The 26,498-nt window shown below is 42.1% G+C and overlaps 1 protein-coding gene across 1 annotated transcript; it reads left to right on the top strand.

The window, feature by feature from the left end:
• Window positions 1-13,648, top strand: LOC118793185 (programmed cell death protein 4-like). The gene is made up of 12 exons (XM_036551240.1): window positions 1-82; window positions 211-309; window positions 6,534-6,824; window positions 7,140-7,237; window positions 7,984-8,097; window positions 8,924-9,145; window positions 9,485-9,582; window positions 9,850-9,964; window positions 11,376-11,483; window positions 12,841-12,951; window positions 13,197-13,336; window positions 13,429-13,648. Exons 2-12 carry the CDS (start codon window positions 264-266, stop codon window positions 13,478-13,480), a joined length of 1,395 nt encoding a protein of 464 aa, XP_036407133.1. The 5' UTR covers window positions 1-82; window positions 211-263; the 3' UTR covers window positions 13,481-13,648.
• Window positions 13,649-26,498: the final 12,850 nt, after the last annotated feature.

Raw genomic sequence — 26,498 nt, 5'->3', positions numbered from 1 at the left:
CAAAACATTAAAATAATACAGATAGCACTAATCGTATGGTATATTTCATTATTTTTTCCTGAAGACTTGGCGAAAGAGGAAGGTGAGATTTTTCTTTAAAAATGCATGGTAAACCATTGAATCAAACAGCTATATTTTGCAAGCATGAGCTGATGGTTCACACTGTAAAGTACGTGCACAACGTGTTGCGGGTTTTTTTCTTCATGACAGACAGTTGGTGGAAAAGCAAGAATTAAGGCAGACTCGAGTTGCAGACAAGAGAAATGGCGACTGAAGTGGAAGCATGGACCGTCGCTTCTCAACAGGATGGTGAGATTTGTGGCACTTGGCAACGTTTACCTTTATAGAATTGTGACATGCTTCCGGTAAATCGTTTGCATGCATGCAAAATGCATGTATGTTAGCTAGCTACCATCTTCATGCGTACCACACCACCCAAACGTCGGCTAGCTAACTAGCAAGCTAACCAGCTTTTGTTTTCAGGGCGCAAGTACTGCGTGTCCCACCATGTGCTCGTACTGTATTTAAGGGTTAATTCGCCCAGCTGCAATATTATCGTGCATTTATCTTTATAAGGTCGTAAAATGCGTTGCTTTGCATTGATTTCTTGTTTTGCTGTATTGTGAAACTGCAGAGACGCTCCATAGTTTAACTGTTTCAGGATTATTATTTGTAAGTGTAATTTTAACTTGGCTGGCTAGCTAGCTGGCTAACTTATCCAGCACGCTTCAGCTTTTGTGTGATTTTTTTTTAGTTCTGTCTTTCCACTGAAGCCAACTGAATGTTAGAATAAGTGGGCTGGGTTGGAACGCCACTGTACGTGCATACAGTCATCCAAGGCTAGCTGACACATTAATGTGTGTACATAGCTATGTATCGCGAGACTGATAACTAGGTAGCCTGCAAACGTTAACTGTCTACCTGTCAACTTCCAAACAACGGAATGACAGATGTTTCTTGTACTTGGTGACATGTTGTTTTGATAGTTATCCAATGCAAAATTATGGTTAGATTTCGGTGTAAATTTTGAGAATGATTATACCTTCTACGTTGTTGTAGTTTTAAGATATCGGCAGACACCATTACTTTAAATATTACATTGCATTTTTGCGAACCAGACGCTGGTATCCCTTTTGAGGTCACATGCTGCATAGCTACTTAGCCGATGTCAGCTAGGGATCCGGTTTTCTATTAACGGCCTTTTATGACATTATTTGTGCAGGAGCGTTTTGCATACTTCAAAAAATCCGCATACTTCAAAATCTTTCAGCTTCCTTTATTGTAGCCGGAAACATGACTAAGTTGCCATAGCTGCTTTTCTAGAGTCACAAACAGTGATTAGAAATTTAGTGAGTAAATAAAGGAAGAGTGCAACATTGGTGGATTTCACAGACCTTCATCTTTCAGCATGTGTGGCCACAAATCAGTGGACTTTAAAATGCACGTGTATCTATTTAGTTTTTAATGTAGTTTCTCAAAGAGTTTCAGCAACTGAAGAAGAACCTGAAAAGACTTCTTCTACGTGTTTCTATTTTAATTAAGTTTAATTACAGTTACATTTATGTTACAGTTGTTGTAATGAAGATGGCTAGGTAACTGACACATGAGCAGGGTTTAATGGAAGCTACATGATGTATTGGAGAAATGGAGGTTTGTGCATGCTGTGCACATGTGACTCAGATTCTCCTGACAATGTTTTTATAAATAGCACAGAGAAATGCGTCTAAGTGTAAATGCATAGTGTGGTATGCATTCATATAGTGAAAAAACAGTACACATGAATGGCACAGAAACTATTGAATGAGTAAGCGTGTAAAAATTTGAATGAATATTTATTAAATCGTCAGCCATACAAATTCATGTTAAGCATGACAAACAGAAATGGATTTGAGTATATTATTTTAAGTACATAGACTGTACAGTATATTTAATTAATTTGTTTATGAACAAAGCATAAACTAAGCCTAGACATTCAAAACAAATTAAACATGTTATTTCCGGTGCATACTCTCATGTCAAGGGTATGATGCCATAATCTGAGCTCTACTACATCAAGCTCCTCCTGTGATGATGATACGCCACCCAATTTTCTGTTAAGCTTCTGTCCCAATAACCAAACTGTCTTTTGTGCATGCCTGTTTCTCCACTGACCCACCTAAGCCTTAGGTCAGGTACACCTGAGATAAGCTCAAGATGTTTCCGCAAACTGACGCAAGCCAGCAACATGTTGGATAACCTCAGATATGATATGAAGTTTGCCACGAGCACCTATGAATCAAACAGCCATAGGCGTGAACAGTAGTAGGTGTGTCTCTCCCGTGTGAAGTGCTGCAGCTATTGAGTATTTTTTTCAATGCTCACTCCTGGTTAGACAAATTGGTGTTGATCAGATATCAACAATAGTTAATGCTCTCAAAGGAAGACATGGACTGCGGTGGTTTAAATGCAGAAAGCCCTGTTCGGTCACATTATGCTGGCCAATGACCAAACTATGTCTTTTGCACATCCCTGTTTCTCCACTGACCCACCTAAGCTTTAGGTCAGATACACTTGAAATGATCTAGAGATGTTTTCGCAAATTCACACAAGCCAGCAACATGTTGGATAACCTCAGATATGATCTGAAGTTTGCCACGAGACCATATGAGTCAAACAGCCATAGGCGTGAACAACAGTAGGTGTGTCACTTGTGTGAAGTGCTACAGCCATTGAGTATTTTTTTCAGTGCTCCCTCAGATTGATTTTGATCAAATATCAGCAATAGTTAATGCTCTGAAATGCACACATGGACCTCAGCAGTTTAAACGCAGACGGCCCTGTCTGGTCACAGTGTGCTGGCACACACACAGCTGTGGTGGGGCCACAGAAACTGGCCTAATGTGAAGCCAAACCTGTGTGAGGATCTGTGAGAATACTGAGCCATCTGTGGAACTGTGGAGTCTTACGGTTCTTCCCTGAACTATAGCGCAGACTATTTGTTTGGCAGAAGCCTTACAGCAGGCCGCTCAGAGGGGGATGAGGTCAGTCCAAGGAGAATTCTGCTCTGCATTTCTGCTGTACAGTATAATGTAGCTCTGCAGGGCACATACTTCTGAGGGTCAGCTCATCCTTCCTGAAGTCAGCTGGTCAGTTTCAGTGAGCGCAGTGAAGGTTTGAAAGTGTACATCTTCTTTATGCTGGGCCGCATGAGGGTGAAAGACAGGCGCCGTTGCAAAAGGGAGTTTGAAACCCAGAAATAACTCCTTGTGTGGGTGTGTTGCTTGCTAGTCTGTGGATTAACAACAGGAGAGAAGAGGCAGGCATGTTTGAGATTTCTTCATTTTAGTAACAGACGAGTTCAGAGGATTTTTTCTCTTAGTGTACACGGATAAGCCTGTGTACCCTTCAGTGGTGTCTTTTAAAGGAAATTAGTGGGCAGATATCACACATAATGGGGCATTGCAGCAGTTCTGCAGGGCACGACAATGTGGCACAAAGCAGTGTTTTTTTATTCCACATGTTGAAGCTCTGATAAGGTATGATGGATGACTAAGAGCGCTGTTTCAAACATTGCGTTGGGGAAAAAAGAAAAAAACAAACGCACATTGTGACATGTGGACAGGTATGAAGTTACCTTTGACTACTGTGAGGTCTGACGTATCTTGCCACGCTGGTTTGATGACGTTGGGTTGGGCTCGCGTCCAAAGGTGTTTTTCCCGCCTCCCTTTTTCTGGCAGGATGGAGGACAGCCTTTTGGCTGGTGTACATTGATTGGCCGCAAGTGGCCGAGCAGTTTGGCAGATTTGAGGTTGAGGCGGTATTTGGTCAGTTGCGTACTGTGCAGTTTGACGTTTTTGTGTGCAGAGGCGATGAGAGATTGGGAGACTGTTGCCAGTGCGGTTAAAGTGAGAGAGCAAGATGCTTCCTGTAAGCCTGTGGATGAGCTGCAGGAGGGGTGAAGGGGGGGGCGTGTCATGCTATGCTAACCACCCCTCTATGCTCTACACTTCTTTGAGTTTTATACCAGTGCAATAACTCCTGCAGATGCTAGGACTTCTGGCATATAAATGAATGTTCATTCATACTGAAATGGTGGGTGCGTGATATAATCTCTGGTCAAAATGATACATGATGCAGTGATTATTGTGAAATGTGTGTGTCTGTGCGTGATGTGTGAAAATTGCTTCCTGCCGATGATATGGGCTTAAACACCTTACTGTACACCTACTGAGAGTGACTGAATTAATGCCATAACTGGATTAACGTGGAGGGCTGTTTTAAGAGGGTGTGAGAGTACGTGGCATTTTCACATGTAGACGTGTGAACTGCGCTCAGTGGTGAGGTGTGTTCTGCTTTGTTAGTCATGCCGACTTTGAAACTTGCACATTTCATTTGCATTTCATGTTATATATGACAGCCAGAAATATGTGAAATGGCATGATCTAGTATAATAATTCTGATAACAATTGCTAGGAGTATAAGAACAAGAAGAACCTGGTGTCCTAATAGAGAAGGTTCTGAATAATGAACTTGACCCCCTTCTGAAGACACACGGCATGCTTGTGGAGATTTCTTTGAAAATGCCTGTGCTTCCTTGAACGTAATGGATAGGTTCCTTGAGCTGGCAGTGGCAGATTCATTATGGGAGGGGTATTCATTACTTTCCGAGCTGTTCCTACTCTCATCTCTGAGTGTGCTGGGAGTGGTCATGTGACTCTGGATGCCCACACTGCCATATGTAGTAACCCTTCCCTGCATGGTACCGAGGACTGCGCTCTAAAAAAGGGGCCGGTCGGGTGAGAGGGAGTCACGCTGAAACCCAACACTGATGTAAATGTTTGCTTTCCTTGTGAGGATGGGCAGCCATTAAACGTCACATGTTTTAAAGATCACTGATACTGACGTTTACAGAAATGGTGTAAGAGTGAATGGAGTCTGGGGAGGGGAGACGACACTTTTTGGTGATTGCAGATGGAGATCACTGATCGTGTCTGATTACAGCAGTGCTGTGAAAACGTTTCCTATAAGGAGTCAACAACGTGCTTTAAGATTAAAAGTGAACAACAAGACCGTGCCTGGAGTTACAGTACTAAGAACTTGGCTACACCACCTGTCTGTTTTTCATTTCTTTAAGGTCCCATCTGTTGTTAGTAAAATTATATTCTTTATTTCCTTTGCCATAGGACACAGTTTTAAACATAAAAAATACATCTGCTGCAAACATTAAGATATAAATATTTAATAATAACATGATATAAACATTTAAAGTAGACTTCATTTACTTCTGTAACCAGTGATTGATGGAAGGTCTATAAATAGAAAATAGTGAATGCGTTTGTCAGGGCTGTTTGCTTTGCTTTGTGTCAGGCTGTCTCGGGGCTGTCAGCACATTAATTTGTGACAGATGTTATTGTGAAGCCATTGGTCATTACCTTGGGATTTGTTTTCTCAGTGTGGTCAGAGCAGTAAAGGCTTTAAAAACTTTTCTTTCTTGAAGTCAGCTTCACGGCTCCAAAATTACACGCCTAACTGGAGGCAGAAAAGGCTTTTCCAAGAACATGATGGAAAAAAAAAAAACAAACTAGCTGAATTTTCCCAGGAATCTTGAAGACTTGATTAGATGAATATCAGTCATGGGCAGAGTTCGCAGTCCACTCTGTTTTGACAAGTTACTCACATGATCCAGTCAAAAGCCAGTTTCACAATGGCGTATGTTATGGTCAAGCATGGTTCATTGTCAGCGCAACATTTTGCCCTAAGCTATGTTGTTAAAGTTTTTATTTATCCTCTGTACAACTTACTAGGAAGAGAACTGTGCATCACAGTCTTAAGTGTCAGTCCCTTGCACAATGCCCTGCCATTGAGACAGTGTCTCCCTCCAGCCTTTTGTCTGCAGTGGGGTGCTAGCATGTTCTCTGTGGTTTGGTGAAGTGGTGACTCTGCAGTCACAGGGCTGTGTTAGAGGCACAGACCTTATGCACATGCTGAATATGAGTGGTAGTGTAGCATAGTGGTAAGGAGCAGGGCTCGTAACGGAACGGTTGCTGGTTTGATTCCCTGCTGTGCCCCTACTATTGTACCCTTGGGCAAGGTACGTAACCCACAGTTGCCTCAGTAAAAATATCCAGCTGTATAAATGGATAACATGAAAAAAAACTGTAACCTATTTAAGTCGCTATGGATAAGAGCATCTGCTAAAATGATAATAATAATAATGAATATGGCTCAAAAAAGGCTGCATTGCTTCAGTAAACATGAATCCTAGCACATTGATCCATATACCCATAGACCTATTTAGACCTATTTAGTAGCCAGCAAATGTCTGTCTCAGAACTTTCCAAACAGTGTGTGGCTGTCAGTCTTCTTGTACAGTTTCATCTTGGTCAGTCGTAAGTAACATTGTGTGTGTGTGTGTGTGTGTGTGTGTGTGTTTGTGTGTGTGTTTGTGTGTGTGTTTGTGTGTGTGTGTGTGTGTGTGTGTGTGTGTGTGTGTGTGTGTGTGTGCGTGTGTGTGTGTGTGTGTGTGTGTGCGCTGCTGCTGCGTGCGCTCTCAGGGGTGTTCAACGCCGGTGATGTCGAGGAGCTGTACGGTGACGAGGACGACGAGCTGAATGAGACAGAGGAGAACGGGAACTGGACGCCCCAGGAGAAGGCCCTTCACGAGGCGCGGCTGAAGGCCAAGGCCAAGCGGCGTCTGCGCAGGACGTCCTCCCGGGACTCCACCCGCGAGTCGCTGTCCGAGGCTGGCGGGGAACTCGCGGGCGACCCCACCAGCCCCCGGGGCAAGCTCAATGCCAACGACCGCAAGTCCAGGATGGGCAAAGGCCGAGGCCTGCCCAAGAAAGGTCTGCACTAGCTGCGCCTCGAATAACCTTTCCACCCTTTCTCCTGGGAGTTTTCTTTCAACAATGCGCATTCCAGATGACCAGACCAGCCATATAATTTTAGTATGGAAATGCAAAACCCTCATATTCCCAGTTTTAGGTGACATATTGATTCAGGAACAGCATGAGATTTCCATGCAATGGTATTGTATCTGCTATAGAAATGGCCACCTGCAGTGACACCACTGAAAATAATGCTAGGCAGACTGGCATCTCTCCCTTGAGCTGGTACATTGGGATGCAGGTTTGATGAGCTGTGGTGCTTCCCTTGTGCAGGTGGAGCCGGTGGGAAGGGAGTGTGGGGAGCAGCTGGGATGGTTTATGAGATGGAGGAGCCAGATGCCAAAGACCCCAACTATGATGAGTCGGCTCAGGTGAGAGTAGAAGAGATAAGGAGATAACGTTAACAAATGTAAGGAAGTGATGAATAGGAGACCTGGAACATCCTCTTATCAGATTCTGTATGTGGGGCGATCTTTCTTATAAACCAGTGATTTTTGGAATCTTATCCTAGTTTTTTTTCAGCACAGGTATGCTTCGGTTCCCACAGGTGACCACAGAATGACCCCACAACTCATAGTGTTGATCCTGCACTCAGATTCTATTAATGCAAAAACTTGTTCTTTGAGGTGTAGTGAATATAACCTGAGAATGGGAAACTATAAAATAGCGTAGTGTATGCTGAAGTCTCCTGCTCTTTTGCAGTGATCCATTTCTTTATGGTAAACCTATTTTCTGTACTTTCTTATGGAACCTTTGAGGGGTAGAATGAACTCAAAATTGGCAATCACATTTTACACAAGGCAGCCTTCAGATTCTACCAGAGTGCGTGCTACACTGACACTGACTGTGCAGGTTTTAAAATGTGATTTGTTCAGAAGTATCTTATGATGGTTCTCCATTTCTTTTAGCAAGTAAAGTAAATGTGTGTGTTCTATTGCCATGTGTTAGAATGACAGAGCTGGAACAACAGAATGTGGGCCTATTGTTTGAACAACCTGCAAAGGTCGTTTGGTGTTTGGAAAGGACTGTTATGCAGGAAATAGTCATGTTCCTGCTTCTGCGGGAGCCGTTCGAGTGATCCCTGTGTGACGTGCTGTTCCGTGCCTCCTGTTTATAGGGGGAGACGGTGTACGCCACGGTGGAGCCGGAGCTGGATGAGGGAGAGCTCGAGAAGACGGTCAACCCCATTGTGCAGGAGTACTTTGAGCACGGGGACACCAAAGAGGTCCAGGTGAGGCTCAGTCACGTGACCGCTCCAGACACAGATGTAAAACTCTGTTCATGTTGCATCCAGTTAAAAACTTTGCTCTTGTCACATTTCTTTTTCCCCTACTCTCAAAGCCTCTTTCCAGCTATGAGAATTTAATGTTTACTCATGTGCTGATGGTTTTCTTGATGTTGTTTACAATACCGACAAAAGCCCAAAAAAGGACCTTTACACTAAAAAATATAAGAAAATATGTATGGGATTATATATATATTTAAGAAGTGTTTCCTTCAGTTCAGCTGTGTGAAGTATAGCAGATGAGAATGTTTTCCTGTCCTTCCTATGCCACAGGTGTTAGTGCTGATGTCCTTCCCCTGGTGAAACATCTCTCTTATCTCACATTTTCGGCATGGGCTCTGTACTTGCTCACAGTTCTCCATATCAGTGTGACTCAGTTCTTCATGGTGGCTATTTTTAAAAATGTTGAAACTGCAGAGCTCCGTCTGAAACTGATTTTTATTAATTTGAAATTTAGACTGTGCAGGAATCTAGAGCTCATAGTCACACTCTTGAATGAGTGAATTGACCTGTTTGTCGAAGAATAGCTTCTGCTTAAGGGGCCGGAATAGGCCATTTCCCTCATGTCACATGACTGCATTGTATAAGGGAGCTTGGTATGGACATGGGATACAGTGTAAAAGAATGCATTAGCACACTGACATAGATTTTACTTCAGGTGGAATTTAATACCTTCCTTTTCTCACACACGGAATTCCTGTGTAGAGTAATTTCGTGAAAGAGCCTCTCCCTAAGGGTGCGTGTGTTCACATGTATCCTTCCCCGCTACCAGATGCTGCTGGAGGAACTGAATCTGGGACACAAAAAGTTTGAGGTGTCGTCACTGGCGGTGTCGCTCTCCTTGGAGGGCAAGGCCAGCCACCGGGAGCTGACCTCACGGCTGCTGTCTGACCTGGTGGGCAAGGTGCTGTCCGAGGCGGACATGGCGCGGGCGTTTGACAAAATGCTTAAGGACCTGCCAGACCTCATTCTGGACACACCTGAAGCCCCACAGGTAATGTACTCAACACAGAGGAAAGAGTTATGACTTCTATCACACTCATCATAAGTATGATAAGCCCATCATCATCATAAGTATGACTGGGCAGTCCTGACAACTAGAGGCAGGTATAAGTACAAGATAGAAATCTGTATTTTTTTGCAGGGGAACCTCATAGTCCAGGCAGTTGTTTCAATCTGGTCATTCAGTGTGAAATCATGTTACAGTTCTGCTGTTGAGCAGTTATGTAGAAAAGCAGTCATTCTGTACAACGGTAGCCCATTTTAGCTCCAGCTCACAGTACCATGGGAAGGGATAATCAGTGCTGATGGGTTCTCTTTTGCATGTTCCCAGATGCTTGGGCAGTTTATTGCAAGGGCCATTGCAGACCACGCCCTTCCCATGGGGTTCCTGGACCACTATAAGGGTAAAGTGGACTGTGATCATGCCAGGTGAGGGTTGCTTTTCACTACCGCATATTACCATTAGGCAATGCGGAATTATCACTTCCAGATCAAAAAAAGGCGCCACATTCGGGATTACTTGATGGCATAGTATAGTTGACAGAGCCCTTGAGTGAAGGTTATGTAATTTGTCATTATTTTATTGTCTGAGAATCAAAACCTCTTGTCTTCAGCTGCAGTGCACTTTTTAATTCAGATCTGCTTTGACTGCCATGATCTGCAGTGACCTGTAGGCTTATGTGTGCTTGCCTGCAGGGCTGCGTTGGACCGGGCTGCAGTGCTGCTCTCCATGAAGAGGGAGATGGTGCGTCTGGACAACGTTTGGGGAGTGGGTGGAGGCCAGAGACCAGTCAGACACCTTATCAAAGAGGTAAATGAGGGGAGTCAAGCTTCTGGATGGAGAATGGTCTGCACATGTCTATAGCTTGTAGAAGAGAGGCAGTCATAGTATTGTGTCTGAAATAAACCATATGTAATAGAATAGCTCTGAAAGTTGGTCTTGATTCATTTTACATCCAGCAATGGTAATTTGCTTAACATACACATAAAACAGCTGATAACCGGGTCATTGAGGTGCCGGTTGCTCTGATGTGTACTGTGGTTTGTGAAATGTATGCTGGAAGCATTTGGTCCTCTCTCCTGTGTTTTAATAGCAGGCTGGCAAAGTGAACATTGATAAACCTTGTGTCAGTTGCTCATGTCAGCAGAGGGTATTGCATCATGTTGCTCTGGGCCTGCATGTCTTGGGACTGAAGAGATGTAATTTTAATAATGAGGACGAAAGAGTTGTCAAATGGAGTAATTCTAGGAACACACTCACCTGCCTATCCCTACAGCCTAGGGTAAAGGATGGCCTTATGCATTAAATGTTACTGTTGTCTGCAGTTCTGCTTCCTTGTGCTTCCCAGATCTGGGGACGGCCCTGCACTCTTTGTGTTCAATATCCAGGACAGATGCATCAATGACAGTTGCCAGTGATTTCAGCAGTCAGCGGATTTCTTTCTTCTGTGTTAATATTAATCTGAGCTTTGCGCTGATCTCCCTTCCCTTTGTCTCCTAAAGCTGCCTCGGTGTCCCGTTTAACTGGTAAACACTGTCTGCTGAGGCCAGATTAGGGCCACTGATGAGATGAGTAGGCTTGGCCTGGACAGGGGTACGTCAACAGGCCCTCATACCCAGTCGCCACTGAAACTCCAAACTGTGGATTTCAGGGCTGCTTGTTATTAGGCGTACTGCCACTTGAATGTGTATCAAGAGTGGGATTTTTAAAGTTTTATTGCATATTGAGGATTGAGTGCATATTGAGGATTGACTGATACTGTTTCCATTGATTGATCAGGAAATCCTCAGGCAAAGGGCTTTAAATAAGGTCAAAGTGGACATGAGTTATGAGATGTATGCAATGCAGCTTATGCACAGCAGGTTAAAGCTTTTTTTCTGTAAAAACGTCATCTGCCTTATCAGAAGAAAAAAACGGCTGAACATGCTGAAACGTACCCATTCAGAGTTCAGTAGATGAATGAAGAGATATGACAGGAAGCAAACTGGTCGCTGAGAATTTGCTGAGGTATTGCGTGTGACTTCAAAGCCCCTGACTCTTTAAACGACGGCTTAAGATGTGCAGTCCTGGTGATGCAGTGAAAAGCGGACAAAAAGAGGGTTTCTGCTGTATGTGAGTGGTGATGCTGCAGGAGTTGTGGGTGTTGAGTGGGCAGCGTGGATGCTGTGGCGCTGTGTCTGTGCCAGCTCTCCTGACCTAATGGCGGACCCGTGTGTTTCAGATGAACTTGCTGCTGAAGGAGTATCTGGTCTCTGGCGAGGTGTCAGAGGCCGAACACTGTCTGAGGGATCTGGAAGTCCCACACTTCCACCACGAGCTCGTCTATGAGGTACACAGCACCTCCCTTAGCAATATTTGGTGTCTCTCCTATGACTCCTGACACAGCTCATTTAATGCATGTGTTGTTCCCCCACGCACCTGAACACTGGTTCATTACTAGGGCTCACAGTACTCTCAAAGAATAAATTTTGTTCATGGATTCAGCAGGGACACATGACATTTTATTGTGATGTGTAATTCAAAACTTAATAAAAGTTGACTGAAAGTGTCAACGCTGTGCATTCCAATCCAGCACTGCCTCCCAGTGCTGTCCTAGAAGAGGCCTCCCGTTCTTATTGGCTGACACCCACTCGTGTTGCGCTCCGACATTGACCTTCACCCCACAGAAGATACGTGGTGCAGCTGTCGTGTGCCCGTCCTTCAGACTGGGCGGGTGTGCGTGCTCACAGGCCGCACAGCTTGGCACTGCTTACTGAATTCACACCCTATTTTTCTCTGTTAGCCTCTGGGCTTCAGAGATCTGCATGCTGCAGCCCACTAGAGTAATAAATGTTGAGGTGAGGGCTGTATTAAGGGACATTTTGAAGGTCATTGAATTTTCTTATTTACTCTCATCTATTTTTTACAATTCCGAGGGCTTTGCACTTTATTCCACGACTTCTCATATTGTGTATGTAAGACCCCTTCCACTTCTTAGATGGTAATTGGGTAATGGAGAAATGCATAGTATTTTTGATTTTATCTTCAGATGGAAGTTTAGAATAGACTTGGTATCATGGAACAACCATGGAGCAGTTTGTCATAATGCAAGCATGTTTCTGCTCTAGTGTCTAGTTTCCATTAGCTGTGTTCAACTACAGCTTGAAAGCCCCAGCGCGCGTGGGTCCATCTAGGAAATGGACTGTGTTTCCATTACATTGTCTAGAGATGTAACTTCATATGTAAGTCTACATTTGCGGTCACAAGTTATGTGATGTCCTGCAGTAGACAGTGTCTCTGTTTGAAATGTACTTTGATGTTATCCTTGGGCCCTGATACCAGCAATAACCTTATTTTATTTTATTCTTTGGGGGCAGGGGGGAAGGGCACTATTTTCATGGCATTTTTCCCATCTGTTTTGTCCTTCATTATGTGACAAGGTTCTATAAACAAGTGTACTCTAAAACGTAATGTTACCATGCCTTGGGCACATCAAGTACCAAGTAGCCAACTCTGCCTTAAACTACCCACTGTCACCTCCTTCTGACTTGTAGCTGACCATAGGTGGAAATGGCCTGAATACAGATTAGTGGAAACAAGCCATAATTGTACGTAAAGATATTACAGCAGTGTGACTTAGCGTTCGCATCTGTGTCAGACCGCTGAGTAAAGCTGATTGTGGTGTGTTTGTTTGTCTGGGTCTCCAGGCTGTGGTCATGGTTCTGGAGTCCAAAGGGGAGACAGCCGTCCGCATGATGGTGAAACTTCTCAAGGCATTCTGGGAAACAGGACTCATCACACTGGACCAGATGAACAGGGTCAGTAATATATTGTTACAGGGTCAGTTACATAGTGCTGTAATGTAAAAAATTACAGCACTACGAATGGATAGTTTGTGAAACTTGAGTATGTCCATGGCTTTATTTAGATTGGCCTCAAGTGTTCATGCTGTTCGGATGAGATCCACGCTAAGGGATGGTTGTACTGGCGCCCATCTCCAGGTAGATGGTGGTGCAGAGTGTTTCAGAAGATAAAAGCTGCTGTGTTGGTCTCGCTGCGGCAGGGCTTTGAGCGAGTGTACCAAGAGCTTCCTGAGATCAGCCTGGACGTTCCGCTGGCCCACAACATCATGGAAACTTTCCTGGACCTGTGCTACCAGGATGGTGTTATCACCAAACAGCTGAGGGACGCCTGTCCCACCAGGTCAGTGTTCTGAATACTTTGAAAATGAAAGAATACAATGTTCAGAAGGTGATGCAATGCCCGCTCAGCAAGTGCTTCTGTGTGTCCACCAGGGGGCGCAAGCGCTTTGTGAGTGAGGGGGACGGAGGCCAAATCAAGCACTAGAGTGGCTGAGTGACGTGCTGGACTTCCCCACCCTCCCTTTTGGCCTGTGGCTGGACAGACTCTCCAGCCCTACAGGCATCAGCGGCAACACAACCATGGTGCTCTCATTCTTTCACAGAGGGTGGGGGGTGGGTGAGGGGGCTTAGTTCATTCTGTTCAGCTCACTTCATTTTTTTTGGGGGGGGGGGGGGGGGGGTCTATTCCCCTGATTTCGGTCGGGGGGTGTCTGTACAGGGCAGAGATTCTAAGGCATGGGGAGCCAGTGCAGTCAGTTGTACTGATTTGCTGCACCAGTGACTGTCTTAATGTGTCTTTTTTTCTGTTGGATTTTTGTGCATTGCATCGCATTGCATGTACATTGGTTATGGGGATAGGAGGCACTTATTAAAAAAGAACACAGCATCAATAAGAAGTTTAACTCAACAATTTTCTTCCCCTCAGAACAAAAGATTCCTGATGGATTTTTAAAACGTTTTTGGCTAAAGCTTGTAGGGCTAGATATAATGTTATACATTACTGCAAGGAGGCTATACAAACTACATTCATAGAAAGATGCCTTAGGAAGTCTCAACTGTGTTTAAAAAATTAACAGGGAAAAAAAGATAATGGATGTTATGTTTTATGGATATCATTCTTATCACCTCCTCACAGTTATCTCCCACACTAATGTCAATTGGGACATACCTTACCTTGATTGCCACCATGGCAGGGTAACGCCTTCACAGATTCGAAGCGCTTGTCAACCATTTGTCTCTCCTTTGCTGCATTTTTCTGCCCTAATGTGGAAAGATGTGATTATGTCAATGGAAAGATGTGATTATGTCAAAGGAATATGCCCTCTTGAATTGCTTTGAGTAGTTCCATTTCAGGCATTACATGTACAATGCAGTCCTGTTATTGAGATGGACCTCAGGGGACTTGGAAAGCACTTATAAGAGTTAGAGAAAAGCACTGGCAGCCAACAGATTCTCAGTGCTTCTGTTATAAAAGCAATAACACCACTGGGATTACTTACGTCTACAAGTCCTACTGGCAGAATCCTAGTAATGCCATTAACCTGGATCGTGCACGGTTCTGTGTTTTCCCCATATCCTGGCCAGTATGCGGACAGTGCTTTAAACAGTGTTGGTTGCTGGAGTTTTTGTAAAATTCATATCTGTGTCCAGCCTTGCAGCCCAGCCTGCATAGATGAGCAATGAATAGAAGTACAAACTGAACAGGTACCATTTACTGAGAGGAACAAGGCACTGTAGCTCCTGTCACACCCTAGTCCTGGTGAGGATCATGGCATTGGTCCTGGTTAATTTCTGGATGTTTTCTGTCCCTGTTGGTCTTTTTCAGTTTGTTCTCACTAAGTTGTGATGATCTCGAAAAAAGACCCTGGTTGTCACCTCACCTCACAGGCCTCAGCCGACACTTCACTGTGTTCAGTTATATTCCCAAGGCATTAGGTTCTGTTTGTCTGTCTTATCAAGGAACACAAGGTAAAGAATGTCTTACATGCTGCATCCTAATAGGAACAACATCCAATCTATTGTACCTGTAGGACCTTTCATAAGCTTCTTTAAAGGACTCCAGAATTTCCATTATAGTGCAGCTCAGTGCTGATGAATGTCACAGTGTGACTGTGTGTAGATCTGAATGTGATCAGCTACAGACGTTTGCACAGTGTATGGTATAGTGTGAATGGAACGATCTATAGGAACATGATCTTACATCATGTAACATCTCAATGATCTTATATCTCTAGTAACTAAAACACAGGAGGTTGTGGTCTATCAGCTGATAAACACCACAGCACAACCAAACACACAAAACTGAGGTAAACTCATGCAGAGGTATTTTTTTATAGTGGTGTTTGTTTTTTTTACCACCCTTGCTCCGCCACCAGTGATAGCATTAAGAAAAAAGGTTAATTTGGCAGGGGTAGAGTGAGGGCTTCTTGTACCACTGGTACATCTTAGCATATCTGCAGTCATTTACTCACTTGATATGACATTCCATTTCCTGTTTTGGTTCATTCACTGTGCTTTCGCCTTTCAAGAATCTGTGAGTGGGTGGCTGCCTTGCTTCTCCATCAGTACAAGTGTGGCCCAATATCCACATGTTTTAGCTCAGCTCTTCAGATCTGACTAAAAGCTACTAATCCTAAAAATTCACACTGTACTGTTCAAGTGTGGGATCAAAGTGTTTTACCACCTCACTGGAGTTGACTTTAAGGAGTGAACGGTCAGGTTTTTTTTTTTTTTTTTTAAGCCAATCGACAACTCATGTAGTCTGGGCAATTAAATGGTTATGTATCAAAACAAAGCAATCAGTCAGTGTAAATACCTGATTTATGCATTAAAGAAATTTACTGGATTTTTACCAAATTGTGCAGCATATTTTTGCAAGCTTGTTCCCTGTCAGAAAGTTTAAAATTAAATGAATAAAACCATGTAAATTCTAACCAAACACTTATGTGAGCCCTCAAAGGCAGCTCAGTCTTGCTGTGTCATTTTTTAATAGCAAAACTGCTTTATTTTTTCTGATTAACTGTTATAAATATCCAGTATTGCAGAAACAGTACCGTTGTAATTATTCCAAATAAAAGTTGACAGAAAATGTGTGCCTTTTATTTCATGTTTTATGAAATACAGATTTGGGTTTAATGCGTAGTAGTGACCTGGGATACGTTCAAGAGAAACAAAATCCCAGGGAAAGTGTTGAGTTGTACATACAAATGACTGACTTTTCCCAAGAAAACTTGACCTTGAATTTGTAAGACCTTGAATTATACACACACACATGATGAGTGTCAATAGAATATTTACATTTCACAGAACACCCTTTGACTCTTTGGACAACGGTACCAATAAAACCTTGGTATTAATTGCTAGGGTATACTTGCAGGTGTAGCGTTTAAAATGTGCTTTTATTACCTGTGCTTGCCAGAACAGTTGTGCTTCATTAGCAGCAAGTCCATAGCTGGAGGACATCCCCAGGGCTTCATGTATGTCACTGGAGTTGTGGCGCACAGACTTGTACTGCTGGAGGGTGTTAGCTCCAGAAACCATGACATGAAACTCCCAGGAGAGCCTCCCCAGAAACAGCAGCAAAACCCAAAGTCAACAAGTCTGTAGAGGCAAGTTGTTGGTGAGCACCCGTGCAGCTGACGAGCCTCTCCAGCTTAAGGGTTCAACCCTGGCAATGTGGATACAACAAGAGGAGGGGGATGTACCATCTTGCCAGTACTTGCCCCCTGCAGATTACTTTGATGTAACCTGCAGTACGTTGACGCTTCCATACTTCTCTAAGCAAGGTGTCCTCCTACAGGACACAATAAGCCTCAATACACTGCTGTCCATCGTCAGCCTCTCTAACCAATGGTACATTGGTCCATCCTTCAAAACGGGAGAGACGATATATACGAGATCATTATTGTTAAAATTTCTTTACATCATAAATTTCTAACATAAAAATTCAGATTTTTATTACGTCATAAAGATTTATAGCCGCCCACTCACTTTGCACATGGAACGATTTCCAAACGTCATTCCACTTTGTATTAGCTGGCCTGTGTAATCCTACATGTGAGCATGTGGCCCATGACACCATCCCTGTCGCTTCAGGGTCTGGATCATGGATATTTCGGGCAGTATGAGCATCACTGAGAGCTGAATTAGAAGTGTGAAATGCAAGTTGATGGGAGTTACTGCGTCTGGGCCAGAGCTTTGTCATTTTGCGCACACATATGAAGGATGCCGGGTGACGTCAATCTGCAGCAGGTCATTGTTTCTGCCAGGCCTCGTTACCATGGCAAGACAGTATTGTGAGGCCCTGTTGCTAAATTAGATGGAGAACTGGAGCATGTTGCTATTGCTGCTTTCACAAATGTTCTGAAATGCAGAAATTTTGCTAATAGTATTTCAGCATTCAGTTCCACTCGCACTGGTCTCTAGTTTGTGTGTGACCTTGAGCAGTTCCTTTTTACAATGCATGTACAATGCATTCCATTTTAAAATCACTAGTGCAAAGGCAAGACTTCACACATGAAGATTAGAGGACTAGAAATAGAAATGTATTCAGGTAGCAAGGCTACATTCAACATGAACACAGTTATCTTGTGGAAGTAATAAAACCTTGTAAGATGGGTTTTCTTTCTAGATGTTCTTAAACCAAACGTAACAAAATGTTCTATTCATTATATTCCATACAGTTCAATACTATTTTACATGTCATGTATTTTACATCATATAATTATAAATATATTTATTAAATGACATGTAAAAATAATACATACTCATTTTGTAACTGAACTTATGAAACTGAATCCATATATTAGTTTGCTACTTGTTTTGAATCAGTCCTTAAAATACAAATTCAATAACACCTGCCCTCCAATGGCCCACCAACACCACTTCCTGGAGCAACATCTTTCCAGGCCTGTCGTGCTAGAAGTATTCAAGCCTAGCCCCATTTAGCTTCAGTCATTTAGCAGAAGAAGGCTACAGGATGTTATGGCATATGGGCCATGTTTAAAGTGTTTGTTACATTGCCTTGGGTCACAACCTGATGTCAATGACACAACTTACCCCAATGGTAGTATTACTGTCTTTCACCTCTCTTTCATGCTTTCTACATATATGAGTTCCACCATGCAATTTTTACACATAAATAATATTAATGTTCAGGTGTGCTAACGTATCTGGATGAAGGGTGACTGTATAGGACTGTAAGGAATCCTTACAGCAATTTACACCAATAATTCTTTATTATGACTGATGCCCACAATTATGGGAAAGAGTCAAGCTTAGACAACTGCATTCCTCAGTGGAGTTCTGCTGCCATATCCCAGTCAGTCCCAGGACAATAGGACCTTAGCTCTGAGCTAACAGCATAAATGAGCCATTCCTTTGAGGTCCTGCTTGGATTAGCGTGCTATGCTACTGAAGCAAATGCAGTGTGTCCACTTTTAAAAGGCATTCTTGCAATAATTGCCATCATCCCTATAGATATGAATGTCGCTTAGCTGGTCAATAGGAGAGATTAAATAGGAGTATCGGTAGAATGGATCTTGAGTTAAACATGGGCAAAGGATACAACAATTGGCCAACTGGGAGAGACTATCAGACTTTAGAATATGGGGAGGGATCTTATGCATGTATAATTCTCATTTACAGTCCTCTGTTTATTAGTTTATTAACCAACAAAGTGGTTTATTACTTTTAAAAACTATGGGAAATCCAAATTCTTAGATAAAATGTAATGGATAATGAAACAAATACAGTACATGAAGTGTGTATTCTTCATATTTGTTGACGTGTCCCTCAACAAATATTAAAGTATAAAACAGCTAAGAACACAAACATGTATGCCTCAGGGATTCATTAGCATATCAATTTAGTTTGAAGCACAAACAGAAAATGCAAATCTTTCTTGACTCAATGGCTGCCTTTTGTAAGAAAAGTGCATTAATTAACGGAAATGAAGTGGAACAGAAATCTCAAAGTGGAATCTCAAAGTATTTATTCAAAAGTCTATGGCAAAGCAATCATTTGGAAATGTTGAAAATTAAAGATAAATGTATTTCACACAATGATGTACCTATTCTAAAAACTATTTACAAATTAAAAGGAACATACGTTATCAATGTGAACTGTCACTAGATTACAGATGCCTGATGTGCTTTGACTGGCTCCTGCATTGCAACTACAACCAGCTAAAACTATAACAATAACTAGTATAACTATCTCCTCCTATGTATGTTTCATTTAATCACAGTACAGTATATTCAATCACAGGGTTATTTTAGTTTTGCACCGGACAACAATTTCATAAAAATGATTTGCACAATGCTATTATAGTCAACAGTGTTCCAATTACTATGCCAGGGGGAGCCATTTTATTAACCTCTGCACTTTTTTTCTCTCTTTTCTGAACACAAATCATGAACATCATTTAAGAGTGTGTGCATTAGGGTAATCCGGCACTCTTCTAGCCACGGAAGCACCATTATGCAAATAAAGTCATTTAGAAAAGCTTTAGATGTGAGGAGATCCTGGATGTATGAGGTTCATTTGTCGAGATGAGTCAACGCTTTTGCGTTAGCACTGAGCTCAGCTTGCCCATGGCGTCTTGTGAGTGTACTCACAAGGAGGGAGGGTAAAGACAGTGGGGGGGGGGGGGGGGGGGGGGGCTGTGGCAAACTGGTAAAGAAAAGCCCACTGGCTGTGGGAGGTGTTTTGGATAGGGTGGAGGGAGTGGCTCAATTTACATATGCCTCTCTGTTAATATGTTTCTGTTTGCTTCACGTTTGATGACCATTAAGGGCTGGAGCACCAATCCCAGACCTCAGCCGCTGGTTTTATGCTTACTCTTTTTATTCCAGTGAATATCTTGGCTGTACAATTATCTCCGTGCTGCATATTACACTTAGAAGAGGCCCTTTTGACAGGCTAAGAACATGTTGCCGGCCTGGATGTTCATGAAAACAGGCTTCATGGACCTTCCCCTCTCGTCAGTTTTATTAATACCCACTAATGACTTTAAGTAATTAACTCAATAACACAAATATGAAGAACACAAAAAACGCTCCTCAGTGACCCCTTGTCTCCAGGGTTCCTTTGTGTACCCCATTCCTTTGCTCCTTGTTTTGCCCATTCAGCTGATGGTCCAAGCTTGCTCTGCCCTCTGTGGGAGTTACGCAACCACAGTAGTATAAATAGACCTTCCCGGGATCTTTTGTCTTTACCTGCTTGATGCTGGTCTAACAGTTTTATCTGTCGAGAGCTGTGAAAACTGCACCATGCAGACCATGTTACCATGGTTACCACCGTTAATAGAAGGGAGGTCTGTTTCTTCTGAGGAAGAGCAAAGCATATGTGCAATTGCATAAGAGAACAAATGCACAAAGATACTCTGAGCTTGGTAAAGTGGCATTGCAAAAAAGTAATGGCTGCTAAACTAGGTGAATGGTTCAACAGTCAGCCAGAAAATAAGAACCTGATAATTCGTTAATTGTGTGTTTGTATGCACTTAATCAATTAACCAACTGAAATCATCTGCAGTTAGAAAATATATGCTGAAAACGAATAAAATACATCACATGTACATAATTATGCTTGTTGATTTGAAACAATGTATGATTAAATATTTGGCATGAATTGATTAAGGCGAATATTACCAGTGTACTGACGCTAAAGAAATCACCATAGATAAAGACAGTGAGTTTTATAGCTGTGGTACAGTAAAAAATAATATCCATAACCATGTGCTGAAAGGTTTCCTGCATTAGAATGGTTCTCTGATCTCTGTAAATGCATGATGTGTCCTTATACACTTTATGATTACACATTATGAGCCTGTTCACTGAATGGTCATTTTGGGAATTGCTGTGAAGTCTTTATGCAGCTACAATTACAGTAGAGCCCATTGCTGAGATATTGTTGGTAACAGACAATGAACATAATGTTCATTTCAGCACTGCTTCATTGTCTGAAACGCTGTCTGCTGAGTATAGGACCACAGGAGACATGAACCTTCAAAAGGCCACCTTTGTTTGACAAGTACACTTTGTTAAACATTGATATGGTGTATTTAAAGGTTTAATGTTTGTACATATTTATAATTTGAACTTAATATTGAATGTTATTGTCTTGAAGGCTTGCCTGGCTATCTGAAAGTTTGAGTGGGGTCTCACCTCCACAACATACCCTCAGAAATATTGACTACCTGAGCCTCAGCCAATTTGATAAGTACAGCTGACAAAATCAGGTCCGCATGTTTATTTGCTGTTACATTGTCAGACTGCGGTCAAGCTGGGGGTAGGAGAGGGGAGGAGGGGGGAGAGAGGGAGGGGGCGTCAGTCAGGTAGAGCTCCTCTCTGTGGAGGATTCTGGGAGGCTGAAAACTGCTAAAACCCTCAGCAGTCACGAAGTGAGGGAACAATGCGCCTAATCTTCATTTTTAAGAGTGGAGGATGGACCGCAGGCAGGAAGTGGGAGAGCCATTATTTTTGGAACACAAGGGAAGCCTGCCATTGATAATGGCCTGGTATTGGGCTTCCCTAATTCACTCCCACATTGAGGGGAGTCAGACACTGGTCCTCAAAGAGCCACACTTCCTTCCACACAGCACAGAGATGCTGATGCGTAACCATGCATGAAGACTTGGCACCCGAGATCACGGCTTGTATTTTTAGCCAGCCGGTGTTTCCGGCAGCGGTTTCCAGGGTTAGTGCTCCAAATTGCTTTTTTCAGTTTCTTTGAAGCTTTGTTGTTTCGGTGGTGAGATCGAGATGTTCCTTATGCGGATGCCTTGGGGCTTTATGCTCTGGAAAAGGGAGGCACAAACATGTTTTGGAGGCGTGTGATTTTACACCTCGTGTACCACCCTAGTTTACAGCAAAAGGGCCAAACCCGTTTGTGGAAGAATACCACAAGATCTTAAAAACTTCATTTTGAAGTCAGAATCTCTAGAGCTGATAAGCAAAATCCCCATGATCCAATAGCTCTGATGCTGCATGATACATTTTTGAGCCCCTCCAGGTACATTGCTACGATAATAGCACAAATTACTTGGTTCCTAGTTTGAAGTATGCACTCACTGAGCTCCCGCATGGACACTTAGCACATCAAGATGTACCTCCTCATTACCAGCATTAGACCTGTTTTCCTGCATGCACTGGAAACATTAAAAGCAGAGCAAGCTATGACAAGGAAACCCACCCCTTCACCACCAACATAGTCAGACATACTCCATGCACACTGGCAAGTATGAAAAACTCCAGCAAAGCTTTCTGCAAAGTAAAATGTGCATCATATATGTGCTTGTATCTTCTTTTAGGCTGCATATCAACATGTTCATAGGGCTTATTTTGTTGAGAGCAGCGTGCACACCAGAGTAATCGAGTACAATCTTACTGCACCACCAGCGATTTGAAAGCATAGCACAATAGAGAGCTCCTGGCCCTCAGCACATTTTCCATTGCTTTCTGACAATGCTGTGAACTGTATGCCAATTTAAACTGAAAGGAAGGTAGCAAGTCTCTGTCACCAGGACCGAGTAAAAGAAATGTTAGGATTGTTTTCTGTCCTCCGCTGCCAGCGAAGGAACAGCATGAGTCACACAATACACATCCTGTTTTCTCGGGGGGGTCCTTCTTCCAGTGCCTGGGTGTATGTGATGGCTGTCGGGGAGAGAGAAAGCAAAGGAAAGGCAAGGATTGCTGAGGCAGCGCTCACTAATCTTACCCTGACACTTTGATAGGCCCCCAATGTTATTAGGCACACTTTCATTTTACACTTCAAAACTGCTGACCCAATCTTCCAAGCGCACCACTTAAAGCGTTACATTCAACATGGTCATACTTGTTGTTGGCTTTCTTTGAGGGTTTGATTGATTGGTCTTCTTATTACATTGCTCTTGGGTGGAGGGTAATTGTCAGTTGATGTCTTGACAGATTCTATATTTATATGAAGACATGTTTGAAGACATTTTGTTTGACAATCCATTGCTGACGTTGACATTTTATGTTTGTTTATGCTTCTCTTGTATTTATGTATTTTGTTTGAATTTCAAGAAATTGAACGGTTCAAGAAATTGAACGGTGATCATGACTATAATTTTGAAAATGTATTTTATACCATAACGCCAGTTGCGGGTTGCATGCGGTCCCTGTTGCTAAGAGACGATTCCATTAATATACAGCTAGTTTTGTATGCAGTTTCCTCCTTCTTCTACAACTTTGTTTGAGAGTACATATGAATTCATTTGTTAAAGAATTGGAAGTAAGATGAACACTTTGATGAGAGATACCTGATGTGTCATGTGTCATGACCCAACCAGGCTATTTGGTCGAAGCTGTCTGCTTTGGAGCCACGGAAATCTTAACGGCATGCACACGGGACAATGCATCATCCAAAGAGCAATTTTTGAACGTTTGGAGGTGAATAAGTTCAATAGCCTAAATTCAAACTTTTGAATACAACCTGTTCTTGGCATGCAAACCATAAGGGTCCGTGACAATTCACATCGTGACAACAAATAGAAAATGACATCAAGCTTTAGATTCCGAATCTGTATGCAGTTAGAATGTATAACCATCTCCCAAAGTACACACATTAGGTTATGTAGGCTAAATGTATTACTTTTCTCTATGAGAATTTACAGAATTGTTGACGGCACTTGGTTGTTATCATCTTGGCTAAATGTTCTGCGATAATGGGAATTCAGATGCATTTGATAAATGTGTGCTTGAGGATGTCATATTGTGGGAGTGCATTTAAGCCCGTTGAATGAAACTCATTAAAAGTGAAGTGACTTCGAAATATTCCTGCGAAATTTTACGTTATGTCATTATAGATTCAAATTCCACCACATGGCAAGAGCGGAAAACCAAACGCTGTTTACTCTAAAATTAAAGAAACAATCTTTATCTTGTCTCCTGGAAAAGGCCACGTTTGTGATATACATTTCTAAAAATGTTTTATTCATACTATTGTGACTATTTAATGTTGAAATTGGTCATTTAAATATATATTTACATTAATAATAAATAATACACATACAACTAATATATGTACATTGTATAATCATCACAGAAAATTTGTCGTGAATATGGAAAAATATGCACCAGTAGAGGAATGCTGTTTTCTTGTGAAAATTACATAATCGCTTCACAAGCCTGCTTCAACGACTCATTTCCGTGAACAGTGAGCCAAGGGTTGCCTCTTTAAACTGATTTAAAATCAAGTGGCAACACAAAAGACCTGTTTACAAATGCGTGATAGTATTTAACCTCATATTGTCCGAAAAACGTGGAGAAAATAGAGACTAATAATAAAATGGAAATGCAGTACAGGTTCAGAATAAAACATACAGCATGAACATGACGTTGCCAATGCCAACACTGCAGTCTACTGTAAGGAAACGTCGCAATCAGAGGATGGACCTGTAAGATGAAGACTGCAATATGATTGACTTGTGGCAAAAGTATAAAATTATTCCTGTTTAAAATTATTCTTTCTAGGAAACAGGTAAAGTTCATGCACGTAAAACGTTTGAGCATGAATTCCGTGGCGCTGACCGTGGTGCTGATCAAATTTCTGCTCCATGGAGACGACGTTTACTTGGAGTTTGTGTATTTAGAATATTGTGGTACAAAATGAAGTCATCAGTAGTCTGTAATCACTTGTTAGACATTTTGTAGGCAAAGACTATTAAATAACCATTAAACCTGATCAATTGCTGTGTCCCTTATAGATATGTGTAGTTTTGTGTAATGTTCATGAAAACCTTTATAAATCTAGCATACAAAGAAGACACTTGATTTCTTAGTCTGAGCTTGCTGATTGAAGAAGTTTTTTTTTTTAAGAAATAAAATGGGGTACTGGTATTTAAGTCGTTTTATGCACTTCATGCCAATATAATTGTCCTAAAATATACACCCAATTATGTCCATATGTAACAAACATTGAAAAGTGGAAACTATGTTGTTAATGCACAGGTGTACGTTAAAATACCTCAGTATAAGCATGTTCCAATGATGAAAACCATGTTCTATCTTACACCCGAGATTAGTGCGTTTCTGGTTTATTGTAATCATGTTCCCTGCAAATACATTCAACAGAGTTTGCAAAAGCTAGGAACAACTCAAGGATACCGTTACACGGGCCTTTAGGAGTGCAATATGCTTATGCATGGTTGGTGATCTACAACAGGGACTCTGAAAGATTTTTTAGCAGATAATAGACAACTGCCAGTTCGCATAAACGTATTCAACATGCAGTGTGAGAATCACTCCCACGCGAGTTTTTAAGAGGCTAGTAGTACCCTCATTATTAAAATTCAATAGAATCAAGTGAGCAATCAAGTGAAATGGCCAATGGGTCAATACAGGAAACAAACATTTATCAATTAGAAATTGCATTTTGTGCATATTCTACATATTTTGTATGCTTATGAACACGATTGTCAATTCAAAATAGTTGCATGCATCTTCAGCGAAACTTGATGTGTGCTTCCTTTATATCATTGAGCTGCCTGTGAGAGTAGACAGATTTTGACCAAACTGACGCCACCGAGTGTTCCATTAGCTTTGTTGCACTCGACCGTTTGTTTGAAATACAGGGATCCAGCCTCGTATTACTGTAAAATTGTAACATTTATTTACCTCGTTGGTATATGAATGGAGACGCTGTCCTTCTTTAGCTAACACACCACGAAGTTTAACTCAACGATTGAAACAGTTTTTTCTGAGTCTAAAACATTATTTTAAAAAATAATAATGATTCAGAAGAAAAGAGAACAAATGTATTGCTTTATACTATGTATAGTGTATGGTTCTTGGTTGTGTATTTGGCAGGTGCTCTTAACCAAAACGAATTACAAGCCCATGGTGTATTTTTGTTAATTATAGGGAGAATTCACATTTCAGCAACATCAAGTACATAAAACACAGTCATACTATTCCCTGTGACTGCAAACAATGTGGTTTCCTGTTAAAATGACCGACACATGAGCGTCAACACAGAAATATTGTGGAAGACAAACATCGAGGGACAAAAACGTTTCTGTTTAAAGCCCCTTTATAATAAGCGTTTAATACATTATTGACTCTTGCATAGACGGATAACACTTTGCAATGGCTGAGGCAAATCCTCACATACCGGTCTTCATCAGAATTGCTGTTACGTCAGAAACGTAAGGCTCCTTTTTGGGGAATCCCGTCACATCCTCTGTCCATATATGGGCAATAAGTTGACAAGTGAACGAGCAGCGGGGAATCCTCTTGCTGGAGAGGATGAATGGAGAGGAGGAGCGATCGACCAGTCGAGCAGTATAAAAGGAGCAAGAAGGGAACCGGCTGATGTGAATTCATCCCGACCAAGACGAGCAACAAACCCGGGATTGTGGATACACATTTCAGAAACTGGACAAATATTTACAACAGAAGTTTTTCATCGGCAAATTTTTGGAGATTATCCGCAGATCTTCTCCTCAGAAAGGGACGCATCTTGATATTTGCAACTTCGTT

Source organism: Megalops cyprinoides, chromosome 18 (assembly GCF_013368585.1).
Source record: "Megalops cyprinoides isolate fMegCyp1 chromosome 18, fMegCyp1.pri, whole genome shotgun sequence".
Taxonomy (NCBI): Eukaryota; Metazoa; Chordata; class Actinopteri; order Elopiformes; family Megalopidae; genus Megalops; species Megalops cyprinoides.
The sequence above is the reverse complement of the archived record's forward strand: the minus strand, read 5'-3'. Positions and strand labels throughout refer to the sequence as shown.

Bases quoted from the DNA above. Each gene is read 5' to 3' on its own strand.
- LOC118793185 (XM_036551240.1), top strand. From the start codon at position 264: ATGGCGACTGAAGTGGAAGCATGGACCGTCGCTTCTCAACAGGATG. The intron at 8,098-8,923 runs GTGAGGCTCAGT...CCCCGCTACCAG, and splicing joins GGGACACCAAAGAGGTCCAG to ATGCTGCTGGAGGAACTGAA. The intron at 9,583-9,849 runs GTGAGGGTTGCT...GCTTGCCTGCAG, and splicing joins GTGGACTGTGATCATGCCAG to GGCTGCGTTGGACCGGGCTG.